Genomic DNA, 23,911 nt, shown 5'->3' on the forward strand with positions numbered 1-23,911 from the left:
TCTTACTTTTCAAAGCGATTTAGCCGAAATATATCAAAACTCAGAAAGATTGGTGTTTCAATCCCTCAATCTAAACAATACAAGCATAAAAATTACGACAATGTAAATAGCACAAACACGAAAAAGAAGCTGGAGCTATTTTAACAGTTTACAAAGAAAAATCTAGCATGAAATATTGCTTACATTCACACTTTATATAACTTAATCTTGCAAAAATACCATGTAAATGTTTTTTCTGATTACTTCCTGATTTATTTATTCATTTTTGACCGTGCCACATAGAAAAGAAGGTACTGGTTATCACAAGCAAAATTAACTAATTTGTGCCATTCTCATAATTATAAGCTTAAAATAAAGTAGAACTTGATGTAAAGACAACAACTCGAAAGTAAATCGAAATAACACTACACTTGTTGTACAGTATTTCATTTCAACTACTTTTTTTTAGCATTCACATACATTTTTTGTAGCAGCATTATCAAGTGGTAAAACAAAAACATCTATAGCACAAAATGTTACCGTATTTGATTTGTAGGAAGGAGACTTTTGTTCTTAGAACAAACGTTTCTTGTCACGAATGTGTAAATTATTACAGGCTTTTTGATTATTGTTCAAAAGAGGAAGATAGTTGTGGATGTAGTTAATGAGACAGACTGAGGTAAGAGGAAAAAAGAAGAAGTGAATAAAAACAGCAATAACAAAGTAGCTACTAAAAATAAAAAAGATACCAAAATTATACAGACTACTAAAACAGTTTTTTTTAAATTCTTTTTTTCACAGACTTATCTGTGGAGAATAATATCTTTACAGTCTCTTTTTTTTCTCTCAACGTTAACCTTTGACCTTTGCTGCGCGTTCCCGAACTCAACTCGCGGCGGCGGGAGCGCGCACAGGACGGAGGAGGCGGAGGAGGAGAGGAGAGGAGCGGCAGCGGAGCGCAGACCCGGGAGAGGCGGAGAGGAGGACGAGGAGCCGGCCAGATTTGACGGTTCGTGTCCACCGTGCGCCGGTGAGACGCGCTCCCCCGGGATGTGAGCTCCGGACCGGGGTGTTTTATCGCGGGACGTCCGCTGGAGTCGACGCACCGGGCGGCGGAGCGCCATGGACGGGATAACCTTAACCGCTCTGACCGGTCCCGACCGGAGGATTTTACTGTTTATACGCTTGACTTTTACTCACTAAACACATTCTGTATTTATTTAAAACACGCGCCTAGCCGAATTTTGTTACCTTAAAATATGATTTAGACCTGAAAAGAGGAGTTTTGCGGGTTTTCGGACGTCCCGCTGACGGTTCTCTCACGTCCGTTAGTCGTGAGTCGACCCGGGTTTGAGCACCGGACTCGCTCGGTGCTGGTTTCTACTGGACCCGGTTTCTGCTGGACTCTACCGGAGAGGCTGGATCCGTGAATAAAGGTTTCACCAACATGTACGCGGGACGGAAGAGAAGAAAACCGGCTCAGAAGGGGTAATGTGGGGCTTTTATTTACTTCTGAACTAAGTCAACAACACACCAGACAAACATGTTTATTTATGCTGGGGTTGTGCAACCTTTAGGATCAAAAGGGCATATTTCAATCTTCAATCCATTCACTTTTAATATATAATTGCAGTTCTTGATGCGTTATTTTTTTTTTTACATTGCTTGATTTGATTCCACCTGACAGTGGGTCAGGACAGGTGACACCCAAAACATTCACATCTACACAGTTAACCCTAAATGATATTTTTCTTTGGAGGAATTAAAACAGACCACTAAAGACTAAAACCACTAAAGCCTGTTTGTGTCATCTGGATGAAGGTGTTGCTTCCATCTTTTGCATCTGATTGATGTGTTCAACTTTAAAATAAAGATTACATTAGTTCAGACATTTGCATGCCTGTATGCATTTCAGCATTCAACTGGCAGTGGGGAACAGGATTAGGAAAAACTGGCATGAGTAAAGAAATCTTGAAATATCATTATACAGGAATTCAGGTGTAATTAGCTTCACATTTTTGGAAAATTTTAACAGTAATATGGGACCTTTTATATACCTCACAGGCGCTAGATATTCTTTTCGAAGTAATCCGTGTTTTGAAGTGATGTCTGTTCTGTTTTCACTTCCAGAGTCAAGCCGACCCCTGTTGAAGGTGCCAAGTCAAACCCGTCCAAGCGCCACCGCGACCGCCTGAACTCGGAGCTGGACCGGCTCGCCAGTCTGCTGCCGTTCCCGGAAGACGTGATCGCCAGCCTGGACAAGCTGTCCATCCTGAGGCTCAGCGTCAGCTACCTGCGCACCAAGAGCTTTTTCTCAGGTACGACCCACAGAGCGAGAAACTGGTCCAAAAACATCTGCTCGCTTCTTTCCTGCATGTTTTACCGAAGAGCTTTTCGCGGCTCAGACAGGAAACATGCAGGAAGAGGCAGGGAGGTTTGTTCTGGCGCTCTCAGATAAGGTCGCAGAGGGTTTCTGGTGGCGGGTTTGGACAGGGAACTTCAGGAAGACTTATTTGTTTTTTTCATATGAAATGGTTTTTCCTTATAAAACCAGCTTTCAGATTAATTGATTAACATCCTCTGAAATGTTCCTCAGCAGCTGTTCGCTCTTAACAGTTCAGCCAGAATGAGCCTGAAGTATTCATCCCACAGAGGGGACACGATGGAGGTCGTTTCAGGTGTGGCGGTCGGCGCTTCTTGGGATGAGGGGTGTTTGGAGGTCGTGACCTCTCTCTCTGAGCTTTTTCTGATTGTAGATCAGGACTGTTTAAGAATCGTTGGAGTCCAGAGGATTGCCTTTGCTGAGGAGTTAGCAGGCTTACAGGCATAGCAGATGGATTTTGGGTTCTGTGTGTGTGTGTGTGTGTGTGTGTGTGTGTGTGTGTGTGTGTGTGTGTGTGTGTTTTGAGCAGATTATACATCTGTCCAAAAACAGTAAACAGAAAGTTGGTCATCACAGGACGCTCTGTGACGCCAGTCTGTGTGTGTGCTCTGTTTGCTTGTCGAGTTTTCAGTAGTTTAGCGAAGCAGGCTCTCAGCACTGAGATCAATAACACTTCAGACGTCTCTGTCACGTGCTCGTCCTGCAGAAACAGGCCAGCAGACACATCTCTCTCCAAAGTGCTTGAACCCCGGTTGACCCCCCCCCCCCCCTACTCACAACTTCACGTCTCGTATTGTAGGTCAGCTCTTCTCGCCCGTGGCCATGCGATGACCCTTGTCCCAAAGTCTCAGCCGCGCTGTGATCTAGGTCTGAGGAGAAGGCAGCGAGAGAGGAGGTGGGAGGAGGAGACGAAGCCTCAAAGAATAAAAACACAGCTCCATAATCCACTCAAAGACCCTTTGAAGAAGGAACGGGGGGCACACACTGAACAAAGCTTAGTCCACCTCTCATGGCTTGTGAAAAATAACACTGTGCAGTGAGACCCAGGAGCCGCAGACGTCCATGAAGCCACCGCACGGCCTGATGGGATCACTTTGTTCGTCTCTTTCTATTTTCAGACTCCTCTGGAAGTGGGGTTGAGTTTTAAAGCCTTCTGATGGGGTGAACTGATCAGCTTCACAATAAAGATGCTTCGTTTGAGCGAGAGGTGTGTGTGTGTGTGTGTGTGTGTGTGTGTGTGTGTGTGTGTGTGTGTGAGAGTGTGCGCGCGCGTGTGTTTTAGTTCACATCTGTCTCCATGTGAAGCCATCTGTCAAGTACTCAAACCAGATTATTGCTTACTTATGTAATACGACAACATTGTGTTCTCTGTTTGCGCGCGCGTGTGTGTGTGTGTGTGTGTGTGTGTGTGTGTGTGTGTGTGTGTGTGTGTGTGTGTGTGTGTGTGTGCTCCTTTTTCTGATCTGACACTGAAGATCACAATAACCCCGTTGTCATGTTGTTTATACCCGAGTGAGTGTGAGTGAAGGCGGCTGAGGCTGTGGGGCCGGTGTCTGCCGCCGTGCGCTCGGTGAAGTCTCCGCTGAAGTGTCGGGAAGGAGGCGGCTGCCTCTCACATGCTCGGCCTCACACGCAGCTTTGCGCTCGGGTTTTCTCAGACGGGAGCCGAGGGAGCCGCCGATCGGGGCCCGTTTGAACCGCCGCAGAACAAAACAACATGTATTTCGCGTGAATAATAGATGTATTTCCTTCTCCTGGCGTACAGCGGTTTCCGTACGTGGCTGTAGGCACAGATTGACTCTGTTGTGATGTTTTAATCGCCTGTTGTGTCCTCGCCGCCCTCCGTTGTGCCAACAGATGTCCCTCCTCCTCCTCCTCCTCCTCCTCCTCCTCTCCGTCGCCTCGGGCTTTTTTTTCCTTGCCGACGGCTCCCAGTCATGACGTCAGGGCACAAATACTTCTCCCAGCTCTTTTAGCTCTCAATTATTGATAGTTTCTTTCAGTTTTCTCTCTCTTTCTGCCTTTTGCCTTCCTGGTGACTCGGTGTTGGGTCCGTGCTGAAGCCCGTAGTCACTTTCTGTCCGGTGTAATTACCTCCGAGGCTTCCGGACACAACATCTCCAATTTATGATGACGAAGACGTGCGACAGAGCTCCACTGATCCCCCGCGGGGAATCTGGGCCGCGATCAGAAGGAGCAGTTTAACTGGTCCAACCTTCGGCCTCCGTATTGTCGCGGACTTCCTCTTACATTAGCGTCTCCGGTGGCGCCTCAGAGGGGCCCTTTGTTTTCCCACAGACTCCGCTCGCTCAGAGATTTTATCCTCGGGGTTCGAGGCGGACCGCCGGGTCCCATGTTTTGTCTCCAGGGTGAAAGGTCACGGCGAAGCCCCTCGGGGTCCTTGTCTGCCTGTCTGTAAATTAAATAATTCAGTCACAGTAACTCAGTAGATTCTAAAAGGCCAGTGTTTGCCTCTGTTTGCTTTAGAATCGTCCTGACTCCTCTGGTAAAGGTGTTGTTACTGCTGGTCTCACTTTATAAACAGACCGGCGCGAGGTGCACTTCACTTCAAATCAGCGTCTGGATCAAGCAAAGCACATTCTCAAAAAAAAAAAAAAAAAAAATCTCTGTTTCTTTCAGTGGCGTTGAAAGACCGGATGTCCAATGGCATCAACAAGAGCAGCGATCACAGCGGCGGCGGCGGCCAGGCTGCAGGACCTCCAGACGGACGAGTACCCGAGGGCGAGCTGCTGCTACAGGTGGGCGAGAACCACAGACAAGCTCCACCTGTTGACCTCCTCCTGCGTCTTCCACCTGGTTTTTGTTTTGGCGACGGCTTGCGGGTGAAACAGCGGCGGCAGACACCGATTGTTCACCGCCAGTCAGTCGATGGAGGCCCGCAGCTTCCTGTCCATTACAGACACTGGGCCATGAATTATACAGAGCCAGTGAACACATCTATTATTCAAGGCTTGGGGGGGGGGGATTGATGAGCGATGAGTGTTGTTGGAAATATAAAAGCAGTCGGGGTGTTCTCATCACAGACGATACAGATGGCGTGGATGAGCTCAGATGAAACATTAAAACGTTTTACGATGAACTCTGAGGCAGAGCGGAGAGTTTTCTGCTGGTTTGTTGGCAGAGCTGCCGCCGTTGCGGTTGTTGTTGTTGTTGTTGAGGTTGTTGTTGTGTTTGAGGGACGACGCCGGCACAGACAACAAACAGTTTGTCTGTTTGTGCCACACACTCTGTCTGAGCCTCGGGAGGGAGGAAGGTTGACCCAACACCGGCGGCAGAGCGAGGCCCCGGCTTTCTGCAGACACACGGATCTGCAGTAAATATTTATACACTGTGCATGTACGCCTCTCTTTGCTTTGCCTACTGTAAAAGTCTGTGTGTGTGTGCGTGTGTGTGTGTGTGTGTGTGTGGGTCGGGCAGCTCAGGGTGGGGCCACATACTGCAAATGTAACGCGTCTTTTCCTTCTTTCAAGTATTTAATGTTTTTCCCGATGTGACGGCTGAAGCGCACATTGTTACCTGAGGCAGTGAGGTTCACCTTGGTCCTAAACGTGCCGCTACAAAATGAAATGAATAGAAGAGGAGCTAAACACATTGCACCTGAGTCTCCCAGGGTTGTAAAAATGTCCCTGTGTGTATCTTCAAGGTGTTTTTCCGTCCCAAAGTCACCTCAGTTCCACGGATTACGGCATTTATCAGTGTCACACAGCGATGATACCAGCTCAAACCTTTGATCGTCCAAAACGCGCGACCTCCTTCCGATCAGGGTTGGGGTTTGAGGAAATTGGGAGTTTTGCCTCCGCGCAGTCACAATATTGAGCGAGACCCTCCTCACCTCCACATCTTAAATTATTGAGCGCCGTCTTGCTTCAGGCCTCATGCTAATGCATTTTTGACATCATGTAATGGATTTCATAAAGAAATGTTTCGTTTTGACCCAACGGCAGCGATAGGACTCCCAGAGAGCCGTCTGAGGTAGATGAGGAGTGTGTTTTTTTTTTGTTGTTGTTTTTTTTCTGGAAACATCCTCATCCTCATCAGCGAGGTGTGGGCGGAGGCTGGCAGGACGCCGCTGTGGCTGCGGCAGCGGGACACGGTGTCAACACCTCCCCGCAGAGCCCTGCGGCGCCAGGAGGGAGAGAAGGAGCAGTGATGGAGGTGTTAGTCATCCAGTAGCGACCTCCTCCTCCTCCCTCCTCAACATGACTTTTCTATAAACTGACATCCCCTCCTCTTCCTTTCTCTCTGCCCCGGGGAGAAGTCTTTTTTTTTTAAGCTATCTTTGTCTTTCATGCTCACTGATCTCCACTTCTGTTCCTTTTTTTTTTTTTCCTTTAACCCTTTGTTGATCTTTAAATCTCAGCAAATCTGATGCGACCTCGATATCCAAGGTCTCCCAACAACCTCAGCATTATCAGTCAACATGGTTTTCTTTTTCCTCTGCAGGCTCTGAACGGCTTCGTGCTGGTGGTGACGGCGGAGGGAACCATCTTCTTCTGCTCTCACACCATACAGGATTACCTGGGCTTCCATCAGGTCTGGGATCTCCGTCGTCTCCATAAACCGCCCATCCCCAGATCTGTTGAGCTGAAAACGTGAAGGGATCGAGGAAACCTCGGGTTCTGTTTGTTGATGTTGAAGGTGGCGTTCACAGCAAGTGGCTCCGGGGAAGAAACTAGCAAATGCTTTGTTGTGGGTACTCAAAGGATTGAAAGAAATGCACATATGGAGCGAGAGCTTTAATCCAATTGGCTCCACAACAAAGCGCTGCGTCCTCCAGTCTAATCTTATTTTCAAGAATGTGATTATCAAATTATCCAAAGTCTGTCTGTCTGTCTGTCTGACAGATGCACACAGAGCGCACTTTCAGATGGAGCTTCACAAAAGTGTAGAATCCACAATCCAGGTCCGGCCTCTGGCTCTGCTGCGCCTCTTTAGATTAAACACACGGCAACACTTTTTCCTTTGACTCCACTTCAAGGCGAACACAACACCGTCTCTCATTCGCAGTCTGGATGATTATTGCAGGTCCTCATAGAAAACGGAAGGTTGATTCAGGTTAAAGCTTTTCATCCTCTCTGCTTTTCAGACTGACGTGATGCACCAGAGTGTGTTTGAGCTGATCCACACCGAGGACCAGCAGGAGTTCAGGAGGAACCTGCACTGGGCCCTCAACCCCCCCGCCGGCCCCGGAGGAGGAGGAGGAGCCCCCGCCGGACCGCCAGGTCAGCACAGTGCTTTTACTCTGAGAGAGATGGGGGGAAAAAAAAAAAAAAAACCTCAAAATTCCACATCCTGAGAGACGTTCCTCCTTCCAAACCGTCCATCAAAGCCTCTCGTGTTTGTGAGTTGGCAAGGTAGTAAACAAAAACACACATTTCTAACCCAGCAGAGAGTGGAGGTGAAAGCCTTTATTTGCAGGTGGGAGAGAAGTGAAAAGAGGCGACCTTTGACAAAAAGCCTCCTGAGAGCTGCTGTGGATGTTACAGTTGTTGTAGTGTACACACACACGCACACACACACACGCACACACACACACACACACACACACACACACACACACATACATGCACTCGTGCCCACTCTGTCAATGTTACTAACCTGGAGAAGCATCATAGCAGAGGACAACCCGAGCTCTATGCGGACTGTACACACGTGCATTTACACACCTGTCACTGGGAGTTAGGTCAGGGTGAGCGCACACACACACACACACACACACACACACACACACACAATTCAATTTAATTCAGCTTTATTTATAAAGTGCCAATTACAACATAGTCATTTCAAGACACTTTCACAGAGAAACCCAACAGATCCACATGAGCAAGCATAAGCGACTGTGGAAAGGAAAAAACTCCCTTTTAACAGGAAGAAACCTGCAGAACCAGGCCCAGAGGTGGCGGCTTTCTGTCATTCCGGTTGGGGCGAGGGGACAGAAAGAGAAGGAGATAGGACAGACAGCTTCTTTTATCCACAAACATTTCATGTATAAACAGAGAGAACATACTGTAGTACTGCAGGCTACAAGAGGAACAATCCTCAGTGACACATAGTTATGAAACATTACATTGAAACGAGAGAAAGGAGCAGAACTGGGAGCTTACAGCAACAACTAGAAAAGCGTTCCAAGAAAGGCCTGAACCAGCTCTAGCTGTAAGCTTTATTGAATAGAAAGGTCTTTAGCCAAGTCTTAAAAGCAGAGACTGTCAGCCTCCCTCACAGAGACTGGGAGCTGGTTCCACACGCTCCGAGAACGAAGCGTTCTCCTGGGCCGGTGTGGGGCTAATAGCTGTTTAAGATATGATGGGGCCTGGTTGTTCAGGGCTTTATAGGTTGAGAGGAGGATTTTTAAATTCTGTTCTAGATTTAACCGGAAGCCAGTGAAGGGAAGCTGGTATCGGGCTGATATGATCTCTCCCGCCGGTTCTTGTGAGAACTCTTGCTGCAGCATTTTGAACTTAAAATATCTTATAGTTCCTGTTGTATTTTAAGATTCACGTTGTACATACAGTCTTTTCTTCCTGTTTTTAGCTCTCTATTATCATCCTTACTACGATTTGCACTGTGACTTGTTCTTTATTTGCACCTCTCGTTACTTTTTGCACCCCCCTGTGTGTTCTATGGGCCTCGGGCGCCTGTAAATTTCTCCACTGTGAGAAGAATAAAGTCTATTCTATTCTATTCTATTCACACAATCGCATAACTAAACAAACATGCACACAGGCAACGAATCAAAGTCGAATTTCTTTTCAAATATGGTGTCAAAATTTGTATTTATCGTCCTCAGATGGCGACTCGGTGCCGACCACGTCCGGCCTCGTGAGTTACAACCCCGACCAACTCCCGCCTGAAAACTCGTCCTTCCTGGAGAGGGGCTTCATCTGCCGCTTCCGCTGTCTGCTGGACAACTCCTCCGGTTTCCTGGTGAGAATGGAACGCCCTCCCGGCGCTCGGTGATTTTTGAGGCCCGTCTGTGCCGCCGCCGCCGGCATGGCGTGCCACCTCAGGCCCTCAGCCATCAGAAGCCACCGTTTACTCCCATAATCCGCCTTAAGAGAACCGCGGGGTCGTGGGGAAAAAAGGCCTTAATCCTCCCACCACCCGCAGGAGATGAGAGTGGAGGGAAAAAACTTGCTTAGTCAGGGTTTTTGGTCCCCGGCCTGCTTCTTCTTCTCCTCCGTCTGAAACAATGTGATAATGATAAGAGACGGAGCGACAGTTCAGGTGGCGGGAGGCCTGTCTTCAAAACTTGAGTTTTGAACAGGAGTGGTGAAGCTGACCGTGGCCCGCGGTCCTGCCCAGAGGGTTTCGAACCTTCGCCTCTTCAGGCTCCCTCCTGTTGCGTTTGCGTGAGCAGTAAGCCAGGTTTCTGCCTCTGTCCACTGGTGGTTATGGCTTTGTTTTTCGTAATCCCCCCTGCTATTCAGAGCTAGATTCCTGACATCACGGCTGCAGGCTCTTAAACCCACCAAGGTCAATTAACCAGAGCTAACAGAAGGTTCTGGGGGGGGGGGGGGGGGCGTTCACACGAGACGCTGCGGGGTAAGGGAAGGACAGCAGACGGAGAAAGTGTTTTCAGGTTTTTCTCCCGGCGGGTCGCTGCCGGTGCAAAGCTCGCTGTGTTCTTGAGGATCAGCTGTCAGAGTTCAGTCTGTGGAGGGAGGAAACAACACTTGTAATGTCTCTGTATCATAGTTTTGTTGTTATAAAACATGTCTCCTGTTCTGCGATGTTCTTTGCTACCAGCTTATTTCGCCCTCCAGTTCCACCATCAGATCCTCCCCACAGTGTGCAGAGTGCAGAGTCTAAGTAAACGTGTTTCCAGCCCGAGACTCGAGTGCGTTCCCGTGTGCTCACGGTGCGCTCTGGAGTGGTTTTGCGCCCCGCATTCGCCGGCAGGATAAACAAGACTGATGGCGGTCGACAGGCGGAGACGCGGCAGCTCTCAGAGGATCGGGACTCATTTGGCCTCATCGTGATACTATGAACCGCTTCCTCCTCAGGCTCTGAACATCCAGGGCAGGTTGAAGTTCCTCCACGGCCAGAGCCGTCAGCAGGGTGACAGCGAAGGCAGCAGCCCCCCTCAGCTGGCTCTGTTCGCCGTCGCCACGCCCCTCCAGCCTCCCGCCATCCTGGAAATCAGGACCAGGAACATGATCTTCAGGACCAAGCACAAGCTGGACTTCACCCCGATGGCCTGTGATGCAAAGTAACGTCCTTTTGACACCATTCATTAAGCATCAGTGTGTGGTTCGTGTCATAAATCACATGTGTGTGTGTGTGTGTGTTTTCAGGGGTAAAATAGTTCTGGGATACACTGAGGCGGAGCTGAGAGTTCGAGGTTCTGGATACCAGTTCATCCACGCCGCCGACATGCTGTACTGCGCCGAGAACCACGTTCGAAGTGAGTAACAAACGGAGTGAAGCTGGAAACGCCTGAGAGGAATCCAGAAGAAACCTCTCCGTTGCGGGGCTTCCAGAGACGAACCAGAGCTGGAACCAGACTGATGGCGGCGGCGCTAATCGATACACGCCGTCGCAGCTTGGGAACTTGAGTGCGATCGGTCCGGGATCAGACCCGGTGTCATGTCCGGTTCAGCAGTGCGCTTGTAATACACGCAACAAACAGTGAGCGCCAGTCTGCCGCGGACAGAGGAAATCTCCCGGCGAGACTCAGATGCCCTACTTAGCTCATGTACCGGATGACCCGGTTAGCTGTTGCCATGGCGCCCTCGACGCCCGCATCCCTGCTAGCAGACACGCTCGCACACAAACACACATACACTGTGCATGTAGCGATGCATACGGGAGGGGGAAATAACATGCGTGTGCGTTTGGAAACATACAAGGCAGAGGTACGGCCGCGTTCCGCCATGCTCGGCTGCACACACAGATGGGAGACAGAAACAAAGACCCCCGACAGGAGGGTCCGTCTCTGGGTTACACACCACGGGAAATCCTATAGATAGGTGATACACCTGATGGAGTTTCCTCAGTTTCTAACCCTACCTAAAAAAAACACAACCTGCGGCTCAGCCCTGGTCCACAGAGCTGAGGTGGAGGAGCTGCGTGTGTGTGTTTTTGGTTGCTCGTTACGAGCATCAGTGTGCGGCTCCCGTCTCGCACGCCGCCGGCTGTGCGACACGGAGCCTCCAACCCGCCGTCTGATGCGATTCCAGTGATCAAGACGGGCGAGAGCGGCCTCACCGTCTTCCGGCTGCTCACCAAGGACAACCGCTGGAAGTGGGTCCAGGCCAACGCCCGGCTGGTCTACAAGAACGGCCGGCCGGACTACATCATCTCCACCCAGAGGCCTTTGGCGTGAGTGGCGTCTCTCCGCTCCAGACGGAGTTTTACCGTCGCCTTGTTAGTCTGCTAATGTCTCTGTTGATCCGCAGGGACGAGGAAGGAGGCGAGCACCTGAGGAAGCGGTCCATGCACCTGCCCTTCACCTTCGCCACCGGAGAGGCTCTGCTCTACCAGACCGGCTTCCCGCTGCACGGCTTCCCCGACGCCCCGCCGGGTAAAGCCAAGGGCGGCAAGTCCAAGAAAAGCAAGGTGGACAAGAACTCTTCAGATTACCTGGACCCCAAGTCCCTGCTGGGGGCGCTGATGAGCCAGGACGAGTCTGTGTACATCAGCCAGCCGGACGCGGAGGTCAAGATGTCTTACCACGGCAGCCTTTTCACCGAGCCGCAGGACCAGCCCGACGGCCTGCCGGCCGCCGACAGCTGGCACGGTTTTCCCAACGGGGAGCTGAGCCAGTGCAACGGGAAGACACCCAGCTTCGACCCCCTGCTGGCCACCCTGGACTCTCTCTCCCTGGACGGGGAGGAGACCTGCTCCAACAGCGAGCTCTTCAGCGCCCTGGAGAACCTGGGCCTGAACGCCGAGGACCTGGAGCTGCTGCTGCTGGACGAGAGGATGATCCAGGTGGAGCTGGACCCCGGCCACACCCCCAACCTCGGCGACCTCCTCACCAACAACGAGATCCTCTCCTACATCCACGACTCCCTCCACACGGAGGGAGGAGGAGGAGGAGGAGGAGGAGGAGGAGGGCGGCGGAGCGAAAGCGGACCCTCGAGCCAGAGCGTGCCCCACCAGCCGTGTTCGATACCCGCCGGCGGCGGGCAGCCCATCGTCCGGTTGTCGCAGCAGATGCAGCAGCACGTCGGCGCCGGCGAGCCGACGCACACTCGCTCTCATCCTGGCCCAGAGTGGGTCCGGCGGGACCCGCGCCCGGTCCACCTGCCGCCCCCCCAGCAGGAAACCAGCCAGGACGCCTTGTTGAATCACCTCGGACTGATGACCAGCGGGTCTTACGCCCCGAACGGACACGCAGATTACAGCGGCTCCGCCGTGCGGGACTACCAGCGTCCGGGGACCGCCGCGCCTTTTGACCAGCTGCAGCAGCAGACCCCGGCCCCGCCGCCGTGTTTGCCCCAGGGACCCGGCCACGGCGCCGCGCTGGAGCTGGAGCAGCTCCTGGCTCTGTCCCAGCCGTCCTTAGAGGCCTACAGCATGTTCAGCGGCACGCCAGACTCCTCTCACAGCAAGGTAGGAGGCGCCGGGCACTAATACCGTCTTTCACGAGTTATCGAATGGTCAATGATTCAAATGTCATCAGAAAATGTTCCAGATGACTTGTAACTAAAGCAAACAAAGTGGCCTCATTTCCTACTGTTTGCTCTGGAAAATACACTATTGATTTGAACCCGGAGCCGCTTTGCTCTCCACTATCCACCAGCATCAGCAGCTCCGGGGTGGCAGGATTCACAACCGCAGCCCATCAATCCTCTGCTGCTCTCTCTCGCCGTCGTCGAAATTGAGTTTTTCCGACTCAGCATGCGAGGGCCCGGGGCCGGAACGCTGCAAACCGCGGCGACGTGACCGGACACGCCGTGTAAATAAGACGAGAGGGAGACGGCTGAGGGAGGCTCCAGCTCCGCTCGCTGCGCACAGAGAGCTCTGCGCTCGCCGCCAGTGTGTGTGAATTATTGACTTCAGTATCATCCGCTGTCTTTCATTGAAACGTGCCACTTTGTATTCCCTCGTCGCTGTGTGGGACGACGTTCAGTCTCACCATCACGTCAAACAGACTGTGCTGTGTTCACGGGATGCAGGAATTTTCAGTTCTCAAGCTTTTTCCCAGTCTCGATTAAGATGCAGTTTAGATGAGACTTCGCAAGCAGAACAGCTGTTTACTGTTAACTGAGTTGAAGATCTCCAGACGCGTCGAATTAACCGTTACGAAGGACCAGGTGGGGCTCCTGTGCCCCGCGTCTTTCATCCTCACCACGCTCTCCTCCCTCGCTCTCTGTTTAATTGTTCCGCTCCGTCCTGTTTCTCCGAGCGTGAAGAGCATCGCTGCTGTGTCGGGGGGGGGAAAACACAAAGTTGAAGATAACAAAAGAGATCTAATGAAACCTGAGAGAAAGGGACGGGACGGCGCTAGTGAGCAAAGCGTACAGTGATGAATAGAATAAGGTCGGCCCCCAGAAATGGCCGACCCCAGCAGGCATCCATTCATCCCCGCCCCATTCAGCCTCCACTGTTATTCTTCAGGGTCACTGGCTGTCGCTGAAAGAAAAATACTGGCAGGCCGGCCAGTCGAGCAGAAGCGGCGCTGACCTACAATTTGACTGTCATCATTACCTAATGCGGCGCGGGGTCGGAGGGGGAGGGGGAGGAGGGGGAGGAGGTGCACCGCGCTCCACGGGCGTCCCATCTATTAAACCTCGGGCCACTCTATATATAGTCAAGAAAATATCTCCATTTGATCGTTTAAACGAGCTCCAAGAGCTTCATGTTATCAGATGTGTGTGTGTGTGTGTGTGTGTGTGTGTAAAACGTGCACTCTTTGTCTTTTCCCAGCTGGAGAACGGCTGCCTCCTCAGTGCCGCCAACGCCGCGTACGTCAGGACGTGTCTGATGCCCAACGGAAGCGCGGTGACGGCGGGCGACCTGCCCGCCCCGCGCCCCGCCCTGCAGGACCCCCACAAGTCCGGATTCCTCCTCTGAGGAGACGCGGCGTCGGCGGAGAGCCGACGAGAAGAGGAGGTGCAGATCAGAGAGGGTCGGAGGAAGAACTTGAGCTCACATTCCCTTCCGGAGCGTTTGATCGGACAGACGTCCCACTTGTGCCACTCAGACGACCGGAGCTCCACAAACCAGGAAGAATGTTTTTTGTTGTTTTTTTTTTTTTTCTGTTTTGTTTTCATGTCACACTGTGTTTTCTAGTCGTGCTCTCACTCAAGCTTTTCTTTGCATCAGAGTTGTGATTTTGCTCAGTCAGGTGTTTCCTCTTGAACCTTTTTTTTTTTTTTTTTTTTTTTTTTTTTTTTGCTCTCAAGCCAAAACCCATCACTCTTCTGTCTGTAAATACACTTTTAAACTCCCAGAGGAAGAAGAAGAAGAAGAGAGACGCTGTTCGACTGTCGTCTCCAAGTAACTGGATCTCCACACAATGTGAAGCTGCTGCTGTGTGTGTGTGCCATCTGTGACTGAAAACTGGAAATCCGCCATCATCAGACCGCTTTTTGTCAGATCCCGTCCGCCTTTCCCACATTATGGAACTCGGAAGGCCGTCGTGCCCCCGTGTGAAGACGAGGCTGCATACTTCCCCTTCCAGCAGTGAGATTTTACTCTATTGAGTGGGAAACCAACAGATTATTTAAACATGCGTGTTCGTCTGTCACCTAGTTTAGTCGTAGAGGTAGCAGACCCGTCCTGCTGCTTTACACGCCCCGCAAGCATTTCATCGTTCCTGCTGTTGAGATGAGATTGACGCAGAAGAAGAAGTTAAAAAAAAAAAAAGAAAGTGGAAAGGTTTTTCATTTGCAAACCCACGATGCTGTGCTCTTACATGTACGTTACAGATCGGTCAGAGAGCGTCTGATTGGTCCGTCAGCGGCGTCACGATCAAACATCAAGAAGCATTTGCTTTTCCTGACCGGAGACATTGTGTGAAAAATCTCCCGTGAAGGCCTTGACTCCCACCCTCTCCCCTCCCGCTGCCTGACTGTGACTATGCATTTAATCGTTTAGTTCTTCTCACCCATATTTATGCCAGAAGTGGCACTTTGAAGTCGTTTTGTATCTTAATCATCAGCCTTGTGGGTTTTTTTTTTTTTTTTTTTTTTTTTTCCTTCTCAGTTTTGGACGTTACTATTCAAAGTAAAAAAAAATAGAATAAAAAACGCGGAGGGCTTCCTCGACAGACAGAACAGCATTTAGCACCGACTCAGAAACCAAAAGAGAAACAGGTGAACACGCGCGTGTCCACAGCTGCTCCGTCGTTGAATGTCTCGTTCTCAACCTGAAAGCTTTTATTGACCTCCATGAAGTGGTTTATTATCCGATCGTCTCAACGAAATGCATTTACTGATTTGCCTCCTGCCTCATTTTCTTTCTTCCAGCTTTTGTGTTTTAATTGTAAACAGACTTTTCTTATAAAACAGATTATTTAACATGAAAAGATTTATAGAAGACAATCAAGGCTCTGCGTGTGTGTGTGTGTGTGCGCGTGCGTGCGTGTGTATGAAATGTGTTTTAAATGCAAGCACTACTTTAAAATCACAGCTTAGAAACTCTCGTCTCCAGCACTGAAAGTAGTCTTGTTGAAAACAAAAAGAAGCTTTTTTTTTTTTTTCTGAGTCCATGTTTGTGTGAATATCCGGTGTTTTGTATGTTCGTTTGTTGTTTCCCGTGCGGTTTGTCACTTTAGCTCCAGACATCATGGTGCCATAAGAGGCGGAGGGGCTGACCTCCGTTCCGCCGTCGTCATGTCAAGAATCGAACTTCCAAACCAAACCGTCCGTGAGCTGTTCGTTGGTGTTCTTTATTTTTAAAGGCACGCAGACTTTATTTTGCTACTTTTATCACTGAAAAGTCGTAGTTGTATGCGAAGAGACTTTTTTAATTAAAGAAAAAAAAAAAAGAAGAAGAAGAAGAAGAGATGCAGTTTGTGGTGGAGCCGTGTGTTGAAATGGTGCTCTCGGATCCTGGAAATAAAAAGGATTTTGTGCAATCACAGCGAACACGGCCTCCTCTCTGACTCCTGAGCGCGTCTCCCGTCTTTCCAGGTACCTGCCCTTCCTCACCTGTCCAGCAGGTGTCAGTGTAGAGCCCCTCCTCGTCCTCCCCTTGATTCAGGTTCAGCTGCTGCAGGGTGGAACGAACAGTTTGGTACGACTGTAAATTTAGTGTTTCAGTCAAATACTCATCACGAATTCTGTAAGGTGTGTTCAAAACATTGATCAAATCAAGATTAAGGCGGTGCATCAAGATGCATGTAAAATTCTGAGGCAAACTTGTGATATTAACTTACAGCAGGAGTATAAAACGGTATGAATATTGCTAAAGTTTAGACATGACGTGAAAACAATGTTGAGAGGAAAGTAAAACATGAACAAATGGAGAAATGTCAACAACGCGTCAGATTTTATAATCAATAAAAGTTCCTGCTTTGTGCATTGAGCTCAGTGAGGCTGTAGAGGAACAGTGGCAGAAGTCAGCGAGATCCACAGTATCACACACACACACACACACACACACACTTATATATCTGGATGTGTTAAACCTCAGAGACTTTAAATACTGAAGTGTCGCACGCCACCAACAACCTGAGGAAGCTTTTAGCTGCTGGGCTGAGGCCCTCTGTCCGTTTCCTCCCCCTCCTCCCCCTCCTCCCCCCTCTCACACTTTTTGCACCAGCAGATGTGTGAAGCGGCGCCTCGGTGAAAGCAAACAAACACACACTGATACCGCCAGAACGAAGGGGAAATGTGTGTATCGGCGTCCTCTGAGCGAACGCTTCTTAGACCACAATTACGTTTGAGACGGAGTCACCGGTGCGGACAGTGTTTGTTTTAATCCAGAGTAAAGATGTGAGAGCCTGTGAGGCAGGACGGATGGAGGCCGGGACGCCGTCTGCCGCCATGGCTGCATCTTTAATGAGCCTGCCCGAATCATTTATGAGAGTTTTTCTTCTCCCGCAGTCCTCAGCCGGTTAACTTTGCCCGCTTGTGACGTGATCAATCATCCAAGCAAGATGTTGTGTGTCCCACTTTAACTTCCCGGGGCTCCTGCTGCTCCACGCGGCCCGCAGGCCGCCGCCGCCGCCGCCGCCGGCGAGGCCCGCTGGGAGAGCTCCAGCAGAAGAGCTCCGATCTGATGAGACGGAGAGGCAAACTGGGGATAAAGATGATCACACACACACATCTCAGGTTGACTTCTGCTGCAGCGTCCCGCAGGACGCTGAGGCTGGTGTCAAATTACGTGCCGCACAGGTCAGCACTGCTGTCGAAGCATGCGTGATGCAAGGAGACGGTTGTTTGTGGCATTTTACTGCATTTTGCAGCAGAAAGTATCATTTTCATTGGCTTTGTGTTGAGATTGTTCTCATTTCCAGTCGTAATTTTTTTTTTTTTGTTTTGTTTCTTGCCCACTCAAGATGAGATTAGGCTGTATATGGACCGTGAACCCAAATGTTTTCTGACACAGTAATGAAGGTCTTCTTCGTTTATCAGATCTTAAATCTGAGATCGGCCTCACGCTCGACTCACCACATCATATTTTCATCGGGCCTCTGTTAAAAAAATCATGTGTTTAACACCTGGATGGGCCGCTTGTGTGTCGCTTCCCGCCGCGGCGTAGAAAAGACATGAAATATTCAGCGGCCATCTATAACCACTCAGGCCGTTTCCCTGATGGAAAATATGGACACTGCCGCTCCTGTGCTGAGCTGCTGACCTGGTTTCAGCGAGGAGAGCCGCCTCCTTCAGACGCCACCTGCAACCTGTTCAACTCAATCCAGGCTTTCGCTTCTGGTTTGGTGAAATCAACAACAATCAGCTGGCTTATGCCTTTTTTTTTTTTTGTTTTTCTCCTTTTTTATTATCTGTTATTCTTTTCCTCTTTATATTCAACCACAGAGCAGCAGCAGGAAACACTGGTCACCCCCCCCCCCACCTCTCGCTGCGCCCCTGTCAATGTGCATTAGCTCCACTCCCACGAGCAGATCCCTCCTCCTGTATCCAGGTAAAACACACACACACACACACACACTCGGTGATGGGGACCAATGAACAGGAGCTGTGTTTGTGGGGGAGCTCCACTGTTACACACACTGTTTCACCAGCAGCAAAAATCAAACAGATCAACAATTAAAACAAGGGAAATATGAGAGAAGTTTTAGTTTTTTAATTCACATGAATCTCTGCAGTTTTCCTGTTTGGTCCACCTGCTGTCAGCCTGTCCTGAGAAGACCTGCCGAAAGGTCGCACCTCCTCCAGAGGACTGCGTGTGTGTGCGTGTGCGTGTGTGTGTGTGTGTAGCTGCAGGGCTCTGCGGTTGACTGTCCTGACCTTTACTGAGTGTCGGCGTTCGGCCCGCAGGCCCTGACCCCAGCGTGGCGCTCCGGTCAAACTGCCACGGAGCCGGGCGGGACGGCTGAGCGACACCGTGACACACACCACACACACACACACACACACACACACACACATGCTTCCGCCACACCGACACCCACACGCTGCAGGTACAAATGAGGAGCCGGCTCTCAGCCGACGAGCGGTTTGTTTTCGCTGGATGTAAATATGTCAGCCAGGAAACAGCAGACGGAGTGACGGGGGTGTGTGTGTGTGTGTCGCTCTCTGCCGTGATTGTGTTTGACAGCAGGGACAATCTGTGTTTTCCCTCCGTGTGACGCTTCGCCGATCATCTTCACCCACACGGTTTGACCTTTAACCTCCACCCCACGCACACACACACGCACGCACGCACACACACACACACCGTCCCCTGTGTCAGGGTGTCAAAGCGGGTTGGATCAGCGTGTTTGTTTCAGTGACCCGGGCAGCTGAAGCGGGAGGAGAGGTCGCCAAATATCGACGCCACGAGCCCAAAACCACCAACTGCTCCCCTGCTGAAGGAGCAGAAAACTTTCTTTACCGCTTTACTCGTTTCTCTCACACCTGCGGACCTCGGAGAGTTTGGTAAACTCTGTGTGGAACTCTTGGGGTGTGAGAATCGGGCTTCTCCTTCTCGCCGTGTGTTGCATGAGGGACGTTCGGTAAAGCCGGTTGAACCAACAGACCCAAAGCTCCTGTGATGGTTCTTGGTTCTTTTCCAGGAACCGGGTTGTAAATCATCTCTGAGTAGAGCTTTGAGCCTGCGGAGGGTCAGGGGTCAAGTCCCTCTGCCGCCGAATCCCACCGAGAGTTGAGGCAGGGAGGCGTGAGATGTGCGGCAAGTCACCCGCGAGGAAGCCGCCCAGAGACAATCGCCATCTTCTTACCCTCATTCGGTCAATTATTTATGAAAGTAGAGCCAAAACAAACATTTGTGTTGAGCTTGTTGAGTCTCTTCGTCTGCTTTTGTGTGTGAGAACAACCAAAACGAAGACGCCATGGAAACACTCTTGTCTTATAAACCCCAATCTGAACCAACAGGCGAACGCAGCCAGCGAAACATCACCTTTTAATGCCGTTTGTGTTCATGTCGCAGCTTTTCCGCGCGCGTGTGTGTGTGTTTGTTGCGTTGACTTTGATACAAAGATGTTGAATTATTCAGAGTATTTTCAGCTTCCTTCTGCAGTTCTTTTTTCCTTTTTTTTTTTTTTTTTTTCAGTTTTCCAGGAAGCTGCTGAAGCTCACAGATCGGCCTGACCTAAAAGCTCTGACATCTCAAGGGGCGATCGCATGCTGAGCTGCCAAAAATACTCTGTGTGTGTGTGTGTGTGTGTGTGTGTGTGTGTTTACTTGCTCCTTGTTGTCCACGTTAGAAAGCAGAAGCACAACCTTGACCTACATACTGAATAAACAAGCTGTGCAGAGTTCAAGGAAACAGACAAGAGCACAAACACAATGTGAGGAAGAAGAGGAGGAAGAAGAGGAGGAGGAGGAAGAAGAGGAGGAAGAAGAGGAGGAGGAGGTGAAGCACCGGCCACCTCTGCATCAGGATGAAAACGCAAACAGGGGAGCAAAACGATGAAGGAGAGACGTATAAAACAGAAAGCGAAGATCTGTTCAAGATGAAGGGGAGGAGGAGGAGGAGGAGGAGGAGGAGGGTGGATGATGAAGAGGAGGTGCAAGTGAGGAGGAGGAGGAGGAGGAGGCGAAGGAGAAAAGTGAGTGAAATTAGGAGAGAGGAGTGTTTGGAGGTCACGGCCCCCCTCCTGTTGTCCTGATGGATCCACACTGACAACCAGGGACCCCTGGAGACTGTGTGTGTGTGTGTGTGTGTGTGTGTGTGTGTGTGTCACTCCAACACTCCAATGTTTTCCCTGGAGGTGCTTTCTTCATCAACCATTTCTGTCTGACACACACACACACACACACACACACACACACACACACACACACACACACACACACACACACACACACACACACACACACACACACAGTTTTCCACTGAGGCGTCGTCTTCATCGCTGTTTGAACGTGCGTCTGATGGGAAGAACCTCGGCTTCAAGTGATGTTTGAGGCTCATTTAATCACAGAAAACTTTCACCTTGAGTTTTTACAGTTTGTAATGTTGTAGAATTGAGTGAAAGCTGATAAAGGTGTGTCTTCGCCTCACAGGCAACAACTTCACTCACGGCACGGATCTGGAATTTTACTGGACCGATGCAGCATTTTTTTTTTTTTCTTTATTCTGCCTAATTTCTTCTCAGTTTCACCCAATATTGTCACACAAATCAGACGAAGCTGAGCTGAAAATGATGACGAGGATGATGGCAGAGAAGATGAAGATGCGGGCAGTGGTGATGAGGAATGGGTTCACGCTCAGCGGGGGGTCTGCATGTGATGGATGTCATTCCTGTCAAAGCAGATTGATTTCAGAGGATTTTAGCGCCTCCGGATTATGACAGTTTATTCATTTAAAGGCAGCTGTTGAGATGTTTAATTTTTTCTCTTTTCTTGTGAGTGTCCCTCCTGCGCTCTCACATATGATTGATTAGTTGTCACGTGTGAAAGCGGCCGACGCCCGGCTGGACGTCCTGTCTGTCAGATGTGAGGACCTGATTGAGGACTGGAACCCGGCCGCGGCAGCGACAATCTGCTCCGGCCGGCCCGGCCCGGCCCGCCGGCCTCCCCGGCCCAGCTGCCAGCATGCATCTGAGGAGGGGCGAGAACGAGCCGCCACGCCGCTGTCGCCTCCATCAACGCCTCACAACCACACACACACACACACACACACACACACTCACACACATCCACAGGTTCACCAAGTCAGATGTGCTGATATGATCCAGGGATGATTGAACCAATCTGACCTCTGAAGTGACCTCTGCATTTAAGTTAAGGCATGTCTTGCTCTCGTCGGTTTGCCTCCTGTTTCTGCAGGTGTTGTGGCGCCCCCTCCTGGCCGTCGGTTCAAACTGCAGCAGACACCAGACGGCCTCAGCCTGCAGTCAGTGTGAGTTTCTGCTGAAGGCCGAGGCCAACATTTCCACCGCATCAATTCAATAATGTTCTATTTTAAGCACCAAGAACACAACTTAGAATCTCAGAATGGGATTAAAGAGAGAGGACGCGCCTCGTTCCAGACGGGTCCAGCAGTGGTAGTGGTGGACGGACGCAGAGGTAATCCTTGGATTACCGATTAGCGTCTTCATGGAGCCCGGAGCAGCTCTCATGCTCTCCGCCGTCAGTGTTTCAGGTCTTTACTGTAATCCTGCTCCCCGATAGCCTGACGCCTGGCTGGCGACACAGCTGGACACATCTGGAAGAAACGCTGACGGCCGACATCCACTGTGAGCATTTTACGGAAAGCCTTAATCCTTTTTTTTTTTTTTCCCCAACAGAGGCCCTGAACAGAGTGATAATCACTCTGAGTGTGTACAGTGGGGCTGAAACTGAAGCTCCATCATTCAGGTCAGAGCTGTGACACCGGATCTGTGCAGACACCCGATACAACACGGCTGCACCACCTCAGAGAAGGTCCCAGGAGCTTCAGAGAGAAAACATCTCCGCTCTCGTCGGGATTTACAGGCCGTGTGACGCTGGAGGGCCTTTCTGTGGAGACTGCATGTTCTTCCTCGATATGAACAGAATGTAAATAATGAGCGCAAAGCCCACTGAGTGGGCAGATTCTTGGACAGAGCTCCAGTTTTGTTTGAAATCCTGAACCACACAAATCTTTTTTGTTTGTTTTTTTAATCCCAGAGGACACAAATGTTTGACTCAGCTAAAAAAAAAAAAAAAAAAGAAAAGCTGGAAAACAGAATTTAGGTTAAATATTGAGATCCTGGCTGTGATTTCTGTGCTCACAGAGGTGGCCGGGTTGGGGGGGGGTGCAGTGGTTTATCCGGGCTGGGGATTTGGACGCATTAGTGTAATCTTCCTCTCTGTGAACAACAGGTCCGCTCCTCATCTATTCAATACGTCCCCCGCTCCGCCGTACGCATGAGAGCAAATCACGTCACATGTCAGGAAAGAGTCGCCACTTCATCAGAGCTGCAGAGGTCAGAGGTCACAGTCCCACAAGTCCACATGTCTGTTATTATTTTGTATGAAGGAACGCATACTGGATCAGCGTTCTGGCATCACGCTAAAAAACTTAAAAAAAAATCTGTCTCTCAATGGTTTCAGTATCTTTCTTTATTTAAAGTCACAGCAGATAATATTGCATCTTTATTTGGCAAATCATCATTTGTAGCCATTCAAACATGCTTTTCTTTGATATTTTACATTACAGACAGCTTGACTATGTTTTTGTTTCAAAGAAACAGGCTACTTTCTCCCCATGCAAACACTTTAAACATACTTTTTAGGGACCGAGCCCCGGAGGGCATGCTGGCCACAGGCCGCCATGCCCGGAGGGCAAGGTCTCTATTGTTCTTCGTTCGTTTTTGCTTGATATATTTTCAAATTTTTGTTTCTATTTCATTTTCATTATTGGAATTTTTTTTGTTTGGTTTATGGTTTATTTCTGCCTTTTTCCTAATTATATTTACATTTTTTTTTAAATTCTCTTTACTGAGGTCTGTGGACCGAAACAATACAAAATAGAATCCCACCTCACACTTTTTTTTTTTTTTTTTTTTTTTTTTGTCTTCCACAACTGAACACATAAGAACACACAGCAGGCATCAGACAGAAAATAAATAGATTACTGAATATAAAAATAATAATAAAATAAATAAAAGCACAAACAAAAACTCCCAACAGTTCACCCCTCTGCACCGCCAGCTTCAGTACGTCTCAGACTGGCCGGAACATCAATGACCCATCAGAACAGGGTCCAGTCTAAGACATGTCCAACGATGGCCACATTGTCCAGAATGGGTCGCCATGTCTTAACAAATCCTTCAAAGCTGTCATGAAGCGTGTGGGTCAGCTTTTCCAGAGGGAGTATTCTCAGAACCTCCTTGTACCAATCCTCCACTGTCGGGGCTGTCCTTCGATACCCAGAGTTTCAGGATTGTCTTTCTTGCTACATACAAGAGAATTTCAGTCAGTTTCGCATTATGCTTGTCCCGAGCATTGTCCACTTTTGCTGCCAGAATACACTGAG

The 23,911-nt window shown here is 49.8% G+C and overlaps 1 protein-coding gene across 1 annotated transcript; it reads left to right on the plus strand.

The window, feature by feature from the left end:
* Nucleotides 1–966: 966 nt before the first annotated feature.
* Nucleotides 967–14,581, plus strand: LOC115384041 (aryl hydrocarbon receptor-like). The gene is made up of 11 exons (XM_030086320.1): nucleotides 967–1,467; nucleotides 2,110–2,297; nucleotides 5,003–5,121; nucleotides 6,827–6,916; nucleotides 7,470–7,605; nucleotides 9,174–9,310; nucleotides 10,390–10,595; nucleotides 10,681–10,790; nucleotides 11,566–11,707; nucleotides 11,785–12,943; nucleotides 14,261–14,581. The coding sequence occupies exons 1-11, from the start codon at nucleotides 1,427–1,429 to the stop codon at nucleotides 14,405–14,407; spliced, it is 2,475 nt and encodes an 824-aa protein (XP_029942180.1). The 5' UTR covers nucleotides 967–1,426; the 3' UTR covers nucleotides 14,408–14,581.
* Nucleotides 14,582–23,911: the final 9,330 nt, after the last annotated feature.

Source organism: Salarias fasciatus (assembly GCF_902148845.1).
Source record: "Salarias fasciatus chromosome 23 unlocalized genomic scaffold, fSalaFa1.1 super_scaffold_20, whole genome shotgun sequence".
NCBI classification, from domain to species: domain Eukaryota; kingdom Metazoa; phylum Chordata; class Actinopteri; order Blenniiformes; family Blenniidae; genus Salarias; species Salarias fasciatus.